Below are 20,800 nucleotides of genomic sequence, written 5' to 3'. Positions count from 1 at the left end.
TAAGGCTACACCCGACGCCAACGACTCGCGCATTTGGGCGGAGCCTATACCCTTAACCGGGACATTGCTATAAACTTTTAGTTTATTATACCTATATTTCCTTTTTACTCATAAGGTGTCATGTTTAATATAGAAATGGTTCTGAGTATCTTGGTTTTACGGTGTTTCGCAGGAGGTGGAATCTTAACATAATTTCCTTTAAATAATTTCTCATCAACATAATAGGTATATTATTATAGTACAGTAAATATCAGATCTTTAACATCTAGGTAATAAACAATTAGGTAAAATCAAAGTCCAAGATTTAGTTGTTACTCATTAAAGAATCTAGGGTTCCGCGGTTCACTTCGAGGGGTCCTAACCTTTAACTAGACGATCACTTGGCCAAATTATTGTTGGGGTAAAATTATGAGGGTAGAATTTAAGGGTGGTATCAATTTTAAAGGTGGGGTAGATTGGGGAGTAGGTGGGGGAAGTTACATTTTGGTGAGCCGTGACGCAGGATCTATTTTACCTGGGTTACTACGGGTTTTCAAGATATATCTAAGTAAAAGTAGCCTTCAGGCTACATTTTGTTGCCGTGAGAGCGGAGTGGGTACACTGAATTTTGGACTCTGTTTTTATTGTGTTTTAAATAAAAGTCATAAAATCGTTTATTTGTTTAGTTAGTTTGAAAAATAAAAACGTTTATTTTTCAAACTGTTATTATGTACAAAAAAAATCCTTAGAGTTATTGTCTACTTAATAAAAATATAAGGATTAGTTATTTTCTATTTAAAGTTTATCAGTCTTCTTTACTCGTTTTCTTCTCGTCGTTGTTAGGGGGTTCATTTCATATTTGAGACGTGTCATCTCAAAATAATCAATTATAATTCCATCTTCTTGCGCCTTGATACCTAAAAAATAATAATAGCAAAATTAAAGCCTATGTAGCCAAAATAATCATACTTGTTTCTTTCGCGTCATAGATTTGAAGAAATTATATTTATAGTAGGGACCAATAACAATAATGAAATAAATATTTTCAAGTCAGTCTTTCACATATCGACCGTGTCTCAAATTAGGCAAAGTTTGTGCTATAGGTACTAAGTAGGCGGCGTAGTGTATATTTCTATGGATAAGTACATACTTAGAACTTAGATAAATAGATATCATCCATGATTTAGGAACGCATATGCATAGTAGACGCGCAAGTGGATGCTTTTGTTAGGCAGCTTTCATAGGAAGGGTCGCTACCTAGTAAGCTAGGAGGCTAATAGTGCCAATAGTCTAGACATAAGATAACATTACCTAAGTCTACCTAGGATGCGGTTAGGTATAGCCTAGATAAAACACGGGTCTGTTAGAAGTTCTGCTTTACTCGAAAAATTATGGGGGCGTGAAATAGTTCATTTCACGTAATTTTCTTAAAATATTAAGGAACAGGGGGCGTATTCCGCATCTTTCTTACTTTTCTATATAAGCCGGCAACGCAGTTACAACTCTTCTGGTTTTGCGATCGCTCAACTCACCATTGGGCGATTTCTTTGACTTTTGCTTTCTATATCATATAAATAGCTACGCGCATGTGATAATATAGGAGTTCGACTGTTATTAGAGAGTTTATAAACTCATAAAATATCATCCTATAAGCTACACATCGGATAATAAAGTTCATGCATTATCTGACGGATAAGCTCAGCCCAGTCACTCATAGAATAGTAGCAACAAACAGTTAATTCTGCTAGGTACAATTAATCTGTATAAGCGTGGGTCTAAGTGACAACCACACATACGTTAGGACTATGTTTGGTTTGATTATTATATGTGAATGTCATACATTGGTTACTGTAGGATAATCATGTATGTACTCGTATGTATGCACTAGGATCTGCTTGAGTTCATCTGACAAACAGAGATATTTAACACACATGTTAGGACATTTAGTCTAGGAAAGCAAACAGTCATTGCTATTATTTACTAGGGTCTCTATGAGTGCTTTATCTTTCAAAAATCGACTGAGATATGTAACGTGTTGTTGCCCTGACTAACGGTGCACATACAAAAACATACTTATTTGTAGTATAAAAGTATATTAGACATAGGTTGACTTAGGATTACAGTACTGATCTGTTGACGGTACTTTTCCATCGTATTCTGACTACGGTCGAATAATAGTACATGATTGGTTAAGCTAGCATACTAAGTACCTAACATAAAAGAAGATCTTGAGTGTCAATTTTCCCTATAACTAGTATTCAATGTAGACCACTGCTGATGTGGGTGCAGGTTTCTAGAAATAGAGCCGTGGAACAGGAACTTTGAAGTGGCAGTAGACAGCAGCCATTGTTACAGCAAAAGTGATGAAATAAAATTATTGAACAGGAGTCTGGAGTAGTGTGGTCCTTCGTAATCTGAAATAAATAGGCAAGCATTAGAAAAAATTCTGTTAAAATTAAAGAGGAATAGGTAGCTTTTGATTTTCTTAGTCAGTTTTAGTTGGGCAATATATCAACATCTTTCTTAAGTCATCCATTCGCGGGGGCGCGTTATGATTTTCAATGCATAATAAAAGGATATATAAACACATCCTACGGAAATATTAGGTTTCATAAAATGAAGTAGGCAGTACATAAATTCCTTTTCAAAATCTAAAAAGTTTGAAAATCTTTGCCTTGCAGGACATACTTCCTTAATCTAGGTCACAAATAAGCTAGGTTAAGTCGAATTAGTCAATAGAATTAGAATAGGTTATGTAAGGCTAAGCACATTCTTCATTTCTTCGCTCATTCATTGAGAACGCGCCGTTTAGGTATTTAAAATATAAGTGTCAGTCAAAAGGCATGAGTTTCATACATAACAATACATTTTGTACAATATATTATAATAAGATAAATTACCTTTCAGAAATAGAAGCATTCCATAGTGTGTATTTTGAGGGTAGATGTAATGACTCTGCGGGGCAGTGTCAGTTCTCCGGAACACTAAAATTGAAAAAGTTTAGCTTAAGTAGGGTATATTTAAGAAAACTTATTTTTAAATCTCTTTAATAGGTTTTATTTTCTATTATAAGATACTTCAGATACACAGTTCAGAAAAAGGTAGATCAAACAGTTCAGATTTCTTTATGACAAATGAAGGAAATTAAGTTGCTTATTTTACTAAGTAGGGTTAAGTCTAAAGATAGCTTTTCAAGGTGGCATTGGTTACTATACTTACTTGAAAATTGTGGCTTAGACATGGAGAAACAGGAATCATGAAAATAACCATAGAGATTTCCTTCGCTTGGCTTAAGTCTAACTGACTGCTAGGGGACCTCACGGCTAGGTGTCAGGAAACCATTCTGTTTGCTGAAAATTTAAACATATGTATATTGTAGATTTCATTGCATTAAGTAGAATATTTGAGACCAATAAAAATAAATGAGTAGATAGCAAACATAAAAATGACCAACTCGATGTACTGCATGTGATCTATGTTCAAAAAACACTGTGATAGGATTTATACAAAAGTTAGTCTGAAATTATATAAACTTGAGGATAGATAATATAAGTATTATTAGAAGTGTTTATTTTAAACTAAAAAGGTCTCAATATTTAAAATAATAAAAAATAAAAAATTAGTACTAAAAATTTTGAAAGTGAGAAAGTTTTCTTAAAATTTATGTTTCTAAACAGGATTAAGTATAAAACATTTGCTTTGAGTGACAGAGTTGTTGTACTTACTTGGAGATTATCGAGACTCAGAAAAGTCCATGAAAACAGCAAACGGAAATTTGCTCCGCTCAGCTTAAACATCACCAAACACTAGGTATGGGTATATGTAGGCAGCCATCAGTCTTGTCTCTGTTTGCTGAAAAATTAAACATATACTGTAAGGTTGATTGCAAGAAGAGGAATATTTATGACAGGTTCGAGTTTAGGTTCACTTTTTGAGTTACCGGACAACTGCCGGGATCCTTTTAGAAAGAAAACTACAAATTCACTAACAAATTTTCAGTAACGCAAGAAATCCTATTCATATTTTAGCTGAAGTCATCACATTATTTTTAATTTTCATAACATATTGCACTTCCAAATAAATAAATAAAAACTCAAGATTTCAAAAAAAAAAAGACACCCATATCATCTTATAGAACAATAACATTTTTCGAATTCCAAATACAGTCAAGTAAGGCCTAAGGGAATTTGTTTAGTAGTCTAGTAGTAGTATTAAAAATGTCATACTTACTCTTTAAGGTTTCATCAAATCCAGCAAGCGGGGTTCTCCAGCATAAATTCAATACATTTTCATTGTTAACAGTTCATGTATGTCAGGCAACAGGGACTATTCCAATAGAGTTGTCAGGTTGCTGAAAAGACACATAGTTTGTAAGCATTATTGCAATATAAAACGCGTAGTAGAGGATCAAAATAACAGATAGGCAGCATAAAACAAAATTAGGAATGTCATCCCGTCAGTACTTTGATTGCTTTCAGTTTTATTCAAAAAGAAATATGGTTGTATTAGTGAACAAGACAATAAAAATAAGGCAATACAATACTCTAGGCCACTATAAGTAGAATAATACCAAATTGGGAACAAAGTATGAAACAGACAGAACTCGTATTGTCTCGTATTTATTGGAAAAGCAGTTTTATTGATAGATAGGTCAATTTGTGGGTGGTAATTATTTTCTATCAGGCTTTAAGTATGTGAGTATGTTTGACTATAGGGCTTCAATAGCAGTGATTTTTCTAAATGACAGAAAAAAAATAGAAACTTACCTTGCTAGAAGTGACAGATTTCATATTTGAGCTCATTTCGATCGGTATATCGATTCGAACAGGAAATGGGCACATTAATTGGACATCCTTGTTTCTATACAGTTCAAACTTTAGGTCATAGGTCATCGTAGGGCACTAGATTCATTGAAGATTTATAAAATTTGACGAAAGTGAAGAACATGATCGTGTTTTAATCCGAAATTCTATTTCGTTTGTCTTGTGCAGTTCTTGCGATAGGCAATGGGTAGGGATATTTAGAGAATCATAAAAGCACACTCGAGGACGATCTCTTCCAGCTCAGTTTAAAGTTCTGTCATGGTAATTATTTGTCAAAATTTTTTATACAACTTGATGAATTACAATATGGCGGATGGATGGTTGTCACTTGTTTGCTTATTAAGGTGTTAATTCACTATGACACTGATAGTTGAGGTAACTTTAGTATTTATGACCTTAATTAATAATTTTGAGATTTAATAACAAGTTTTAGGCAATGAAAATGAATGATGTTAATAGAAAATACTAATAAAAAAAACTTAAATGAACGGAAGTTAGAAAAGTGTCAGAGCTTAGGGCTGCCATGATTAAAATATCGTTGTAAGTCTAGAATAGTTTATGGTATGGCGTGATTGAATCAATTACTTTAATTTACTTATTGGATAAAAGCATCCTTACTATCATATTAATATAAAATGCATATTAAAATCTTAAAACGGCCAAATTTCATTGTATTCTTTTATTTCTTGTTACACACGCCATCTATGGGGAACTTTAACTAAGTCGGCTACAATCCGATTAAATCATGTAGGCAGTGTTTCGTATGTTGTCAGGGATGCTAGGACGTATTTTTAATTTTGTCCCACATGGCCGACATCTAGAAAATATTGGTTATGATCAAAAGCGGGTTTACACGATCGATTTAATGTAGTATTAAAAATAGTTAATAAAAATATTACATTTTGTTTTTAACAGGTCCGATACGAAATAATCTTTTGGCAAACAATTGAATAATCTCAAAATGCATAGATTCCGAGTACTACTTCCATCTAGTGTCGAGTAGAAGTACTTAGACGTTCCATGATTGATCGATGACGCTAAAAGTCAAAAACAGTAGAGTAATTTAATTAGTCAGGAAGTTTTATTTGTCAATCTTTATATATTTCTCTTTTAAGTTTGACTATCACTATTTATCGATTTTTATAATTTGGCATTCGTTTCGATATGTATTTTTTTCAATATGTTGTGTTTCGGATCGTGAAATGGAAAATATCAGCTTATCTTTACAGCGTCATCTGACGGCGAACTGTGACATTACTAGAGTGCGGAAGTGAATACGTAGATAACCACCGTAATAGTGTCGCTACTTGACACTAGGTGACAACAACATCGATTATTGATAATGTTAATTTATGGTCAAGATTATATGTATATTTTGCTAGGAATAAGAAAATGAAAATAATAAATTCTTAAAAATCAATAATATAAAATACAAACCAGCAGGATGCACCGGGTACAAGTTTTCCGCTTTTCGCGCATACAATTTTGAGTTTGCCGCCTATAATATACGCTTCCGATACGTTTGACAGTTTGTAGCGGTGAAGATGGAGTAAAGACTGTCTAATTGTTTTTGTTTTCAAGTTATCGTAAAAATAAGTCTAGGTCGTTTTAATAATGGAAATCCGTATGTGAGAGAAATAAAAATCGCTGTGAAGTTTAGGATAATATGTGTATTAGCAAACTGAGTTCATGACGTGTGGTCAATCTTAGTTATAATAGAAAAATGGTGTTTGTAACCGGGACAATTTGTTTTAGACAGAAAAATGCCATTAGGAAGAGTTCAAATAAATTAGATAGTGTTTAGAACAAAAACAAGTGTATATGTTATCCCAGAGATTGATTATAAGTGCTGTGACAGTGGTTAAAAGTGGATATATTAGCAAGGAAATGCATTGGAAACGTGAGTACAGAATATTTTGATAAGAACATCTGTAGTTTGTTGGTATATGAAACAAATTTTAAATCTTGTGTTCGCGTTATATAAAATGTAATAATAATTTACTCAAATTCTTTAGATATTCCGGATTGTTAATTAACATGTGTTCTTGAATTTTATATTTACGTCAATTTCGAATTGTATGTAATTTGGATATATGCGTATGTAATTACATTGTAAATATATATTTTCCTCTTCAATTAAAGATAAAACTTGCCAGTACGTGTACGAAACACTTCATAATAAAAGGAAATCAGAGAAAAGTTACGCTACAAAGCTATTGCTAAATTCACCTCTTACAGTAACTCTCCCGTGGCGTAATGGTGCTGTAGGTTGTCTAATGTATGTAGGCTAAATGCTTTTTGCCCGAATTCAAATCCCACTGAGTGAATAAGTTTTTTTTGTGTTTTGTTTTTGTGAATCAGTATTAAATAATTAGCCAACTTTGTGATTACATTGCTATATTTTAGATCATATTAGGGCTTCGTTTTTTTTAAGTTTGTTGTAGTTGCGTGGCTTATTATTTTTCTTCGTTTCATATTCTTAAGAAAAACTTTATCTTTATAAGTTGATTTTAAATATCAAATGCAGGCATTTTCTATAAAAAGGGTTTAGTGAGAAATTATGTGTATCTGAGTGAAAAGTGGAGTCTTATAGTGTGAAAAGTGTTAATGTGGTTATAATTGAAGTGAATTAATGAAAACCTGAACTATAATTCAAGAGAATATTGTGATACCGGGACTAGATTATTTGTTAATGCCGGGCAACTTGGAGAAGAACAGACACCATAGCCAGACTTCAAGTGCTGGTGCCGCTGGTGAGACCAAGTAACGACAGTCACTGACTTTCCTGTTGCAACTGTCCTAAGGCCTACTGAGCATCGTGGTAAATGAAGAACATTAATGTGTGAAATCACAAGCGGCTTGTTTTAGTCAAAAACAGATACTGTAAGTATGAAAGAAAAATTGTTATAAAATTCTTTTTCTTTGCTATTAAACATTTTATACATGGAACTTTTGTGCTCTTAACATTCTTAATTTATATTGCATTTTACTATGAAGTAACGAATTAAGCGGATAGTTTGAGTAAAGTACATTGTTGTTTCAAATCTTGTTAAACATATTTGCTGTAATTTGGTTATATATTGGGGTGTAATAGTTACATAGATATATTTGGTGTAATGAAAATGTGACATGTCAATGACCTATGTCAAATGCATTGTGCGGGAAAACATTTTTAATTCAATTCATTATTTAAATATTCATATATGATTAAATAATATTTATTATTTATCATCGTCATCATCATATCAAATGCTATCTGAGTAAAGTTCGGAATTTTACTGGGAAGAAATATCTATATTTCATTTTATCGCCCAGATTGTAGCCCTAAGTCCTGATTTGGTTTTATTTTATAATGAATGCTTGAGCATATTTTGAAATGTTTTGCCTTGGGAGATGGCTTAACCATATAGAGGCAGGGTACATCTAGATTCTAGAGTCAATTTTAGGTTTTATTGCCATAGCATTCCAATTTAGCCCAAGTTTTGTAGATAGTGGCTTTTGCCCAGTGTGACAATTTTCCCAGTATCAAGGTAATGAGAACAAAGTTGTATGACATTTAGCTGATATATAATTGTTGCATAGTAGTGCGTGGTTATAGGCTTTTGTTAGAGCAATAGTTAGACATTACGTGTGGACATATCGATTCTCGGGGGTAAAGAGTGGAATGGTTGGGCGTGTTTCGGGATTCATTCTTCGTTATTTGTATATACAGTCAGCGGTACTATTCGTTTGTGTTCTTCCTCGGCTCCTCGTGACTCAGGGTCGCGGCCGTCTGAGGTCATTTTTTTTGTACACCCAGCCCTTCATTCTGCACCATGCCTTTTTAGTGATAGGCGCCTGTGTAGATCCTCATTCTGAATCCTTCCATATTCGCATAGCATTCTGGCATACAAACTTTACTCTGGCATACAGGGTAGGGTACTTTTTGGCAGTTGACTGTACATGTCCACGATGCGATGGTCTACTGTATAATGGGTGGACGACACTGCATATTTGAACGGCACTAGTGAGCAAAAGGCAGGCGAATTAGTCGCGGAGCGTTGTCATAAAATATAACAATAAAAAAAAAAACTTCGTGTGTCAATTGAATTAAATACTTAATAAAAAATATATTCAGGTAGTAATTATTAAATAAATTAAACCGGTATTGGGCTAGTATGGGGCTAGGACAGAATGTTTTTTTTCTTACATTTTTTTTTATTACAAGTGACAGTACAATAATAAATTTTGTGTTTCTATTTTTTTTACTTTTTGATTGCATCTCAAGAGTCTTGGCTGTCTGTAAAAATCGTGTGAATGCGTAACTGAGGAGGAATGTATATGAACGATGAGTGCTTATAGTTATGAATATGTGAGGTTTTATGAATGAGTTGTATGAATATCAGATGATGGACGTATAGTAGACGGATGTACCTATATTGGAAAAAATGGATTGATACAGATAGACAGAGGCTAGAGTGTAATCAAACTAGATTCGTCGGTGTTTGCAGGGGAACAAAAAGGGGGGGGAAGGGGAAACACAACTAACTGGAAAAGTCTTATCAGTAGGTTAAAATCCATTGGATTAGACCCATTTAAAAGGGTAGATTTTTCTAGTTAGTACTCTACAAGGTATGAATACACTTACGAAACCCACACACTCATCTTGGATGGGATATATCCGACATTCGACATGTTTTATGGGCCGTGAGCGTCTAGAAGGGACGAGGCTCTTTTCAAGAATTAATTAAACATATTTATTGTTTTTATTGGTATAAGGTGTAATAATCAGCAAATATTTTTACCTTATTTAACTTGGTTCAGTAATTCTTTGGTTTAGACAAAAATATCTTTGCTGTACCATATTGAGGTACTCACTAGTGTCAAATTTAAGTTTGTTTTAAAAAAAAAAAAAACCACCCAAACAAACTTAAAGGTCGGTGTATCTTATTTAAGTATGAGACATTCGCCAAGAAAACGTGGCTGAGAGTGATAAGGCAGTGAAATTTGGTTCGAATTTTGGCAATGGAACTTGAAAGCTTCGTACTTATAAAAATTAAAGGATTCTTCGTTTTGCATGGGAAGTTTTTGCTGTCTCATTAGATGCTCTTCTACGGAAGTGTACGGTCCGCAGAGGGAAGGAATACTCGCCGAGATCGGGGTGAGCTGGCAAGGACGGGTTAATAGGACCTATCGGACTCACAATCTGGTATCTCTGGCAGAGCGAGGTTTCTGGGGAAAAAGTTGTCTTGGTTCATTGACGGAGTTCTGATGAACTGATTTCAAAGCTGAGTCGTTAACAGTCACTTAGTATTGGAATACACACTACACGTTTAAAAAAAAAAAAGGGGAAAATTTTCCGACTAAATCTAGAGGAAATTGAAGTTTTTTATAAATTCCTGTGGTAATTCATAAAAACCTTAAATTTGGGGGCGGCTGTGACTAGCCATATGCCTATTGCGTAATATTAGCCTCAGTTTTGTATCAAAACACATAGAAAATAACGAAATACCTTACAAATACTACAGTCCTCTTCGTTTGCATTTTTCGTTCATGATTTAACCCTTTATTCTAACAATTACACCTTGATGGACACGTTTCCATATTTCACCACTCGTGATTTCGTTTAAATACGTAACACACAGTAAACATTCATTATTTTGTTTTAAAATAATGCGCGAAATAGTAATGATTAATCGAAGTTAACCTAAAATGTGGAATAATATCACTGACATTGACATTGACAGTTCATTCTGTTGTGCTGAACAACTGGTAAGATTTGCGAAGCCAAAATCTATTCCTAAATCTATTAGTTTCTTTTAAAAGAATATTTGTAGTCGTACATGCAATTATTGGTGTAATAAAAACATTGACTTACCTATTTGATAATAAACGTGAAGTATTACAATACAAATGTTACTTTCAGGAAACAAAACTATAATGTCTGAAAGTAAATAATAATGCTTGCATATTCATGCTTGACAGGTTTTGGAACGTACCCTTTTATCATTGTTTTGGTCTACTTAAACTGACTACTAAGCGACTGCTGTCACTGTGTGCGCAAATGACATTGTGTGAGTAAACGTCATTGAAAATATCTCCGTCTTTTTTTGAGCCTTGTGTGCGATAGGGACACAGTTGACAATCGGTGTTAATGTGAACGTTATTGTATAGGGCGTATGGTTTGGTAAACAAGATGAAACTTATGACCTTTCGTCATGAATCGTATGTCCCTACGTGCCATGAGGAGAACAACCTCCTTCTGAATTCTGGTACCCTGGTACTTTTAGATTGACAATTGTCTTATTTAAGTCTAAGTCCCTACTATGTATCTAATATGTCCCCAGTAGCTACTATGTATCCATTGTGTATCCAGTAGCTACTAAGTATCCAGTGTGTCCCCGTTATGTCCCCATTGTGTCGCTAGTAAAGGCATATAAAAGGGCCGGTGAGAGCAGTCGGGGGGGCATTCATTCTTTGACCATCGGACTAGCAGTATCTCTGGCTTTGGGTAAGTGAAGTTTCTCTACTATTCTTTCTATTTGTTTGTTTGCTGGGAATTATCCTGGTAAATCTAAACTTGTAGGATTGTGTCTGTGTTTGGTTTTGCGATTTCATCGTAATGCTAAACTTGGGCTATGGTGGAGATACTTTACTTCCTTATTTGTGTTACTATATTGTGATTTTTTTGTTAGCAAAATCTAACTTCGTTATTTACTATCTTTCTATAGTGTTAGTATGATATTTTATAAAGCCAGATCACTGTTTGGACTAACAGTTTGTCCATCTAAGCGGTTTCTCCCTAACGGTGCCAAACTGAAGCCGTTTAGAAGTCTTTAGCTCCAAGTTGAGAGGACTTGGCGTCTCTTCTTTACCAACATAAGAGGCGAGCATACTCTCCCTAGTCTCAAAGTCCAGCTGTTAGATGAATGTGAGGGCATCACGTGCGTGCCATTGGGAGTAATCCCTACTCACTGAAGTCTGCAGTAATTGAGGCTAGGTCTCTTATTAAATATATTTATATATTTCGGTGCTCTGGTTCGTGCTTGTGCTGGTTGCAGGGAAAACTTCTGTCGTGATTGATACCAAACACAAACAAAGTCTTAGTCATGGCAGCGTTTCCCATGTGGCTAGTACGGGTGTGGGCTAGGTTGCCGATGTTTTTATATACATGCTAGGGCGGTCTATTCTCATCCACCGTGCCCACGTGGCGATGAGGAGGGGGCCAATCACACAGACACTAGGGTTTGCTATACCTCGGTTTTGTCGGCCGAATGCTTACAGCTTAGATTTAGGGATACACTTGTGTATGTTCCAAACCACTAGATCAATGGTAAGTACGATCTGTGTTCTGGACATACTAGATTAGGGACTAAGGGTAGGAATAGAGTAGAGTCACACACACACTGTTATAGGGTCTCTCTTAGGTTTGGTCTATAAAATTGATTGGTTGGTGTATATTTCTCTTTTAAAGGTTCTAATGACGTGAAGCTATGGTTTTATATCTTGTACTAATGCTAATATTGAGTGGAATGCTGGTAATGGAGTTCAATTACCTAAATCTTCCAGACTGTTACTACCCTGAGTGGAAAATCGAAGGTTACCTGTAACATCTTATATCAATTTATTTTCATTTCTGGGTTTTTGGTGTAAAGACGAAGTACAGAGTATTGCGATCAGGTTCTAAGGTATTTACAAAATCAATTCTCAAATATCAAGCTGGGCTTAGAAACACAGACTATTCTGGAATTGAGGAATGGTTTGTTTTAGAGACCCTTTGGCAGGCGAGCGCAGTCCATTGGAATATTTGAGTGGAATAATGCTCATCTTGATATTTCGATATCATAAAGTACAATAATACTTGTACTTCGTTTATACTTTTAAAAGGCCTGGGAATTCAGCCTACTTTTACCTATGGGGACTGGGTAATGGCTTAGTAGCCTTAGTTTTTGGATATGAAAAAGATAAGTAAATGGTGTCTGACGAATACTTATCGCTTCTTTTCGTCAGCCCCTAGGCTTGCATAGGTTTCGAAGCGTTGGTTATAGCCCGTCTGGCTAATAGGGTAGGAGTAGGTGGCCCGATTGATATTGCTAATCGGAGTAGGAGTCTTCAGACCTGCATCTAGCATTAGAGGCAGCACGTGTGATATATTCATACCTCGTTTAGAAGATGATAGGATTGATAGGTAATAATATTCAATCTGATTATAATAGTGTGTAAATGGGCTTATCCCAGGAGTGCTGCTTCAATGTTACCCCGAAGACTTAATAGGAGTAGCAGGATTATACCAAAAATATTTTTATATTTATATCATCATATACGCTGCAATACTATTTTTATATTTATTTTATCTTACATGCTGCAATGCTTTTCTAATGAATTATAAAATTATATTTTATATTACATTAAAATCACATTGACGTTTCTGTAACTTAAGGCTACACCCGACGCCAACGACTCGCGCATTTGGGCGGAGCCTATACCCTTAACCGGGACATTGCTATAAACTTTTAGTTTATTATACCTATATTTCCTTTTTACTCATAAGGTGTCATGTTTAATATAGAAATGGTTCTGAGTATCTTGGTTTTACGGTGTTTCGCAGGAGGTGGAATCTTAACATAATTTCCTTTAAATAATTTCTCATCAACATAATAGGTATATTATTATAGTACAGTAAATATCAGATCTTTAACATCTAGGTAATAAACAATTAGGTAAAATCAAAGTCCAAGATTTAGTTGTTACTCATTAAAGAATCTAGGGTTCCGCGGTTCACTTCGAGGGGTCCTAACCTTTAACTAGACGATCACTTGGCCAAATTATTGTTGGGGTAAAATTATGAGGGTAGAATTTAAGGGTGGTATCAATTTTAAAGGTGGGGTAGATTGGGGAGTAGGTGGGGGAAGTTACAGTGCTCAAAATGGGTTTTTTCTCTTTATTTTAATTTGTTTTAATATGGTGGTACTCTCATAATCTGTACAATGTTAGTTTTAAGCTGAAATTTGAAGGTACATATATATATATACGTGTGACGCAGCGACAAGGTTCCAACGGTTTTGTTTTTTGACCACGCGTCAGTCGGCTTGTCTATCCGCGCGCGACACACGTACATATCGCTCTCATATAAAATTCACGTGGTGTCTGTAACTTTTAGAAATTAAACTGTTTTTCGTAATCCGTATTTCGAGTTTGTATTGTGGAACACCTACAGCGTCAACAGTGGTCACTTCGACCGGATTTATGTTCCGTACTCCGCCTGCGAAGATGGTGAATACTCGCAGTACAACGCGCAAAGAACGCGAGAGAAAAGCAGAAGAGGATAGACAACTTCAGCTACAAGTACCTTCTCAGCCAACTAAGGAAAATAATACTCAGAACAATGACGAAACGAAGATTATTGTCCCCGCGGTTCAATTATCGGGTAGCAGCGTAAAATCGGAGCATCGCCCGGTGCAACATACGCCCGCTTCGCTAACGGGGGCAAAGCCCAAGTCGTCATCATCGTCTGTGCTGGCTCGACGAAAACAGCTGGAACTAGAAGCGGCTCAAGAAAAAGCGCGTATCCAAATGGCCTCATCGACAAGAAACTTGAAGCTGATTTAGCTAACCTGACGGATGAGGAACAAGATAACTACAGTCCACATGATGATCTGCACGCTGACAAACAGGGTGAAGTGGAAAAGTGGTTGGAACAAAGCCAACGTGAGCTGGAATCCGCCGCGCAGCAAGTCCCCGATCAAGGTAACCAGCCGGACCTGCCGTGCCCGCCGCCGGTCGTTGACCCCGGCACCTCTAATGGAACGATTCAAATGCTCGCAAGTGCACTTCAAAATCTAACTGCAAGTACCGCTAAACAAAAGAGTGACAAAAACCTGCTAAGCCGATTATGTACTCCCAGAGACCTACCTAGTTACTCTGGCGACCCTTTGGACTGGCTACAATTTAAGCAGGCCTATGAAGAGTCCACCGAAGTATGCGGATTCAGCCCGAAGGAGAACCTATGGAGACTGAGAAAATGCCTACATGGAACTGCCAGGGAAGCAGTTTCAGCTTTAATGGTTACTGCCACGTCGCCCGATATAGTGATGAAAACCTTGGAATTGGTATGTGGAAATCCAGAAAGCATCTTAACTCGTATTATGCAAGGATTACGCAAGCTACCATCTATGTCGAACGAGTACAGTAAGGACATCGTATCTTTCTCAGTCAAAGTACAAAACTTCATCGCAGCCGTACATGCAGTCGGCCGCAAAGAGTACCTACACGACGTAAACATGGCTAACATAATTCTATCTAAATTACCGACTGTTATTATATCGAAATGGTCTGACTACAGTTTCCCCATAATAGCCGAAGGTAAGAAGCCACGCTTGGAGATACTTGGAAACTTTTTAAACATCGAAGCAGTCAAAATAACCACTACAGCGAACATTCACGTCACGGATCAGCGCAGCAGTTATCAACATCACTCGAGAAACAAAAGTGATAATAATAACGCCAACCGCCAGCAAACAGTTTTATTGCAATCGGCGCGCAGTGATAATAAGTGTTTATTTTGCCGCGGTGCAAAACATGAGTTAACTGAATGCAAGATGTTCAAAAAGGCGTTAAGAAAGGACCGGTGGCGTCATGTGAAGCGCCATGGAGTATGCTTCAAGTGCCTAGTGTCACGCCACGATCGCGAGAACTGCCCCGCGCCCGCTTGTGACAAGGATGGATGTGGCGAGGCGCATCATCGACTATTACACTATGTACAAAATCGCGATACAGATAAGGATGCTACGTCGGGATCTCCGGATACGCGGGAAACAGCTGAGTCCAGCCCTACTAAGGAAACCGTATCCTTTATAAACTTAAATAACCATAAAGTGTTGTTAAAAGTTGTGCCGATAAAAATACGCGGACCTAATGGTGTGTTTACGTCAACTGCATTTTTAGATGACGGAAGTAGTATCAGTCTTATCAGTAAATCGCTCGCCGAGCGCGCCGGCCTGCGCGGGCGCACTGAGACTATGCGAGTGAGCGGAGCGTGGAGAGATAGCGATTTAGAGTGTACTACTACAGTTATGTCTATCGATGTATCTAGCCTTAATGGTAGCGATGTTTTTAATATCAGTTTACGAGCTGTAGATAATTTGCAAATACCTGAGCAGGACTTTAGGTCCATTGATTGTAATAAATTTGCCCACTTACAGAAGGTAAAAGACAAATGGTCACCTAATCTAATTTCTTGTAAACCTGAAGTTTTAATTGGGCAGGATAATTATGATTTAATTATGCCGTTAGAAATATGTAAAGGTAAACCCTTTGAGCCGTTCGCTACACGCACTGTCTTAGGTTGGTCCGTCCATGGGAAGATGCGCGCCCCGCACGGCCGATGCACCCGCGCCGCCCACAACCTGCTGATAGCGGCGGAGGGCGCCGGCGCGCCCTGCCCGAGCGCCCACGATGACGCGCTCCGCGACCTTCATGAGGAAGTAAGGCGTTATTTTTCTATTGACTCTCTAGGTGTGTGTAACGAGCCTCGTCAAAACAGCGATGACGTCCGTGCCTTAGCCCAATTAGACCACACGACGACCTTCGCTGACGGCAGGTGGCAAGTAGGTCTGCCGTGGCGCGACGAGAACAGCGTGATGCCTGACAGTTACCCTAACGCTCTAAATAGGTTAAAGGGAGTTGAGAAGAAAATGGCTGCAAACAGTGAGTATGCTCAGAGGTACACGGATCGAGTAAATCATTTGTTCCACAATGATTTTGCAAGGGAGGTCAGTGACCCGCGATCCACTTCCCCTCACACATGGTACCTACCTCATCATGGGGTGGACAATTTAAATAAGAAAAAACTTCGTCTTGTTTTTGATTGTGCCGCAAAAAGTAAAGGTACATCGTTGAACGATTACCTACTTCAAGGTCCCGACCTACTCGCGTCCCTATTCGGCATTATGGTACGATTTAGAGAGAATAGGTACGCTGTGGCCGGGGATTTGCGTGACATGTTCCTAAGGGTCAAAATACGACCCGAGGACCAGGACGCACTTAGGTTTTTATGGAGGACTGACCCTAAACAGCCAGTCAAAACGTATGCTATGACGTCACTAGTGTTTGGCGCTAATTCGTCCCCTTTTATCGCCCAGTACGTAAAAAACAGGAATGCACAGCGTTACGCGTCCGCAATGCCTGCTGCAGTTGCTGCCATCTGCGAGCAACACTACATGGACGATTACTTGGACAGTTTGCCAGACGAGGCCGCAGCTATAAAAATGGTAAAAGACGTTACTTTTATTCACAAACAGGGCGGGTTCGACATGTGCAACTGGACAAGTAACAGCGAGGCAGTATTGGACAGCGTGCCAAAAGAAGCCTTAGGCAATGCAGCCTTAAGGTTCAAATTAGATCAACAGCAAGAAGGTGAGAGAACGCTTGGTCTTATCTGGTACCCCGCTACAGATGAGTTTGGGTTTGACTTGTCACTCAAACGCATACCTAGCGATATAGTTAGCGGTAAACAAGTACCTACTAAAAGGATCATGCTTCGTGTAATAATGTCGATATTCGACGTGTTTGGTTTCTTATCTCCATTCACTATTCAAGGTAAGATAATGCTACAGTCTTTATGGCAGTTATCCGTCGATTGGGACGAAAATATTCCAAATAATATTTTCGTTAAGTGGATTGAATGGATTAATCTTTTAAAAGAAATGCGTTATGTACGTATACCTAGATGTTACTTAAGTCCCCTAGGATCAAACGGCCTGGGTAGCCGAGCGACGGCAGGGTCGCCGGGCAGTGCTACGACGCGCGTAGCCGATGACTCCTCCCCCGCGCGGCCCGCGACCGCCGCACCGCCTGCGCATACTACGCCGCCACCTACCTATGAGCCGCGTAGCAACGCTACGCCAAGAACGCCGGCATCAACTACGAATATTTATTATGGTAATAATTTAGAGATGCATATTTTTTGCGATGCGTCTACCAAAGCAATGTGTGCAGTTGCTTATTGGCGCTGGATTTACAATAATAAAATATGCATCGCCTTTATAGCAAGTAAGTGCAGAGTCTTACCCGTGAAACCTTTGTTGACTGTACCTCGTGCAGAGTTACAGTCCGCTCTTTTGGCAGCGAGACTTGCGGACAGTCTACAAAAGGACCACAGGTTAGTGGTACAGCGCCGCTATTTTTGGAGCGATTCCACCACATTCCTTCACTGGGTTAAGAATGACGCGCGCAATTATAAGACATTCGTAGCAAACCGGTTGGGCGCTATTGATGAGCTCACGCGTAGTAATGAATGGCGGTACGTACCTACTAAATTGAACGTTGCGGATATTGCAACGCGCGAGACTTATGACGACAGTCTCTTCCAAAACGAGTGGTTAAAGGGCCCTTCGTTCTTGAGAAGCGACGAGTCCTCCTGGCCGCTTAATATTGTCGGCCCTGCAGCTGGTGAACCTGAAAGGTCAGAAATTATAAATATAATTAATGACTTATCTGCTACATACTTACCTGTATTTAATCCGGAGCGCTTTTCTTCGTGGTTGCGGCTATTGAGGAGCACATATCATGTGTTAGTATTCGTGCATAAATGTCGAAAGCAGACTTACGATGACTCTGAGTTGATGCGGCGAGCCGAGCTGCTCCTGGTGCGACAGGTACAAGAAGAGTGCTTTGGCGCGGAGTTAGCTGCGATTAGAAAAGGTATGAGTCTTGAAAGAAATAGCCGAATACTTACCTGGTCACCTTACCTGGATGATTGTGGAGTCCTACGCTGCGGCGGCCGTATTAGTGCCGCACAGGGTGTCAATGCTGATACAAAATACCCGATCATTTTGGATGGGCGGCACCATGTGACGCGATTGCTCGTTAAGCATTATCACGTAAGGGCTGCGCACGATTACCAGGAAACCGTGGTTAACAATCTTAAGGAAAAATATGCAATCACGAGGATAAGACCAACGGTTAAACATGTAGCTACTAGATGTATGTATTGTAAAATACGTAAGGCGCAACCACATGTACCTGTAATGGGTGAGTTACCTCCAGGTCGAATGGCACATCACCAGAGGCCATTCACACACTGCGGCCTCGACTTGTTCGGCCCAATGGAGGTGGTGGTCGGCAGAGGACGCCAAAAGAGGTATGGGGTCATTTTTACCTGCCTCACTGTAAGGGCGATCCATTTGGAGATCGTACATTCTCTCACCACCGACTCTCTCATTATGGCGTTACGGCGTATGGCGGCGCGTCGAGGATGGCCAGACTGTTTCTACTCGGATAACGGTACCAACCTACGGGGCGCTGATACCGAGTTGAAACGCTCTGTGCAGGAACTCGACAACAAAGCTGTCAATGACTTTGCATTGACCAACGGTTCGAGTTGGAAGTTTATACCTCCCGCAAGTCCCCATTGGGGTGGGGCATGGGAGCGACTCATACGCAGCGTTAAGAAAAGCCTTAGCGTTGTCCTTAAAGAGCGGGCACCGAAGGATGAAGTTCTTAGCACTCTTATGGCGGAGGTTGAGAATATTGTGAACAGCCGCCCGCTAACCCACGTCTCCGTGGAACCAGGTAGCGACGGCGCTCTGACGCCGAACCACTTCCTTCTCTACTCTTCTCCTAATACCCCCGCTTTGGGTGCCTTTGACGATTCCGACTTATTCCTTCGGAAGCACTGGCGGAAGAGTCAAAGGCTAGCCGATATGTATTGGCAGAGGTGGGTAAAGGAATACTTACCGGAGCTACTCCCTAGAAGGAAATGGAACAATGAGCAAACTCCACTCAAAGTAGGAGACTTAGTTTTAGTTGTAGATCCGGGAGCACCACGCAATGTGTGGCCGAAGGCAGTCGTCCAGCAGGTATTTCCAGGTAGAGACGGTCGGATCAGACTGGTCGAAGTAAAAACTAAATCTGGCGTCTTTAAACGGCCTGCGGCGCGCGTCGCTAGAATCCCTTTGGTTAATGAGTGCTGAGCCAGCACTGGGGTGGGGCGTGTTAGCGACGTGCTCAAAATGGGTTTTTTCTCTTTATTTTAATTTGTTTTAATATGGTGGTACTCTCATAATCTGTACAATGTTAGTTTTAAGCTGAAATTTGAAGGTACATATATATATACGTGTGACGCAGCGACAAGGTTCCAACGGTTTTGTTTTTTGACCACGCGTCAGTCGGCTTGTCTATCCGCGCGCGACACACGTACATATCGCTCTCATATAAAATTCACGTGGTGTCTGTAACTTTTAGAAATTAAACTGTTTTTCGTAATCCGTATTTCGAGTTTGTATTGTGGAACACCTACAGCGTCAACAATTACTCATTAAGGAAGTAGATACCAAAACATTGCTATCGGGTTGCACTGAGGTATGTTATCGGTCCGGATTACAAGAAGCATTAACGAGGTATGTTTTCAAGGCACGCTTTATATGTAAGTACCTATACTGTAAATGTACAATATGTACTATAATAATGTACAATCGGAGACATTCGCGGTGGACCAGTTCAGAATTTTTTTGCCTCGATTCTTACGAGCGAGCTAAACTCCACCTCCTATAGAGATTACCAATTACGATGCAGTTAGAATTATTTATCTTAATAATGAAAAGGGTAAAAGCAGGTAATGACACAAATAATACGTAGTAAGGACAGTTTATTAGTTTTTGTTGTACCACGTGATAAATTTACATACTGCTTTTCACATCACCTATGAGGAAATTATTATGGTACAAATAAATAAATAAATTTAATTAATGGCAATTAAATTAAATAATTTAACCTAAGAAGTATTCAAAAAGAGGTAAAAAGTGATCCCTCCTAGAAGGGAAAAATGTGCTACTTTGATCCTTCCTAGTGGTAAAAAAACAACAAGGTGTTCTAAAAAAATCGAGTCCACATTAAGCTCGACCACGTATTAGTCCACTCATAGAACTATCCACTATATAACATACAACTTATATGTGGACTCTATCCTAACTTGATTTCGAGTACAAAATTTGTAGACAAGTCTATATTTCAACCCTCCC

General features: G+C 38.5%; 2 protein-coding genes and 1 long non-coding RNA gene across 3 annotated transcripts; 2 read left to right on the top strand and 1 right to left on the bottom strand.

The window, feature by feature from the left end:
- LOC133531764 (uncharacterized) lies at positions 1-3,825 on the bottom strand. Its single transcript, XR_009801591.1, has 5 exons — positions 3,705-3,825; positions 3,199-3,329; positions 2,880-2,963; positions 2,190-2,393; positions 1-896 (listed from the first exon to the last, which is right to left on the bottom strand). It is a non-coding gene; the product is annotated as an uncharacterized LOC133531764 (long non-coding RNA).
- A 10,226-nt stretch (positions 3,826-14,051) lies between these two features.
- On the top strand, positions 14,052-17,519 carry LOC133531301 (uncharacterized). Its single transcript, XM_061869433.1, has 4 exons — positions 14,052-14,126; positions 14,213-16,552; positions 16,946-17,195; positions 17,509-17,519. Exons 1-4 carry the CDS (start codon positions 14,052-14,054, stop codon positions 17,517-17,519), a joined length of 2,676 nt encoding a protein of 891 aa, XP_061725417.1.
- A 177-nt stretch (positions 17,520-17,696) lies between these two features.
- LOC133531527 (uncharacterized) lies at positions 17,697-20,051 on the top strand. The gene has a single exon (XM_061869796.1). The coding sequence runs from the start codon at positions 17,735-17,737 to the stop codon at positions 19,751-19,753; it is 2,019 nt and encodes a 672-aa protein (XP_061725780.1). The 5' UTR covers positions 17,697-17,734; the 3' UTR covers positions 19,754-20,051.
- Positions 20,052-20,800: the final 749 nt, after the last annotated feature.

The sequence above is a fragment of the Cydia pomonella genome, chromosome 25 (assembly GCF_033807575.1).
Source record: "Cydia pomonella isolate Wapato2018A chromosome 25, ilCydPomo1, whole genome shotgun sequence".
Classification (NCBI taxonomy): domain Eukaryota; kingdom Metazoa; phylum Arthropoda; class Insecta; order Lepidoptera; family Tortricidae; genus Cydia; species Cydia pomonella.
The sequence above is the reverse complement of the archived record's forward strand: the minus strand, read 5'-3'. Positions and strand labels throughout refer to the sequence as shown.

Excerpts from the sequence above, each read along its gene's own strand:
- LOC133531301 (XM_061869433.1), top strand. The coding sequence starts at position 14,052 with ATGGTGAATACTCGCAGTACAACGCGCAAAGAACGCGAGAGAAAAGCA. Across the intron at positions 14,127-14,212 it reads ATAGACAACTTCAGCTACAA|CAGCGTAAAATCGGAGCATC; the intron begins GTACCTTCTCAG and ends ATTATCGGGTAG. Across the intron at positions 16,553-16,945 it reads ACAATGATTTTGCAAGGGAG|CGTTACGCGTCCGCAATGCC; the intron begins GTCAGTGACCCG and ends AGGAATGCACAG.
- LOC133531527 (XM_061869796.1), top strand. The coding sequence starts at position 17,735 with ATGCATATTTTTTGCGATGCGTCTACCAAAGCAATGTGTGCAGTTGCT.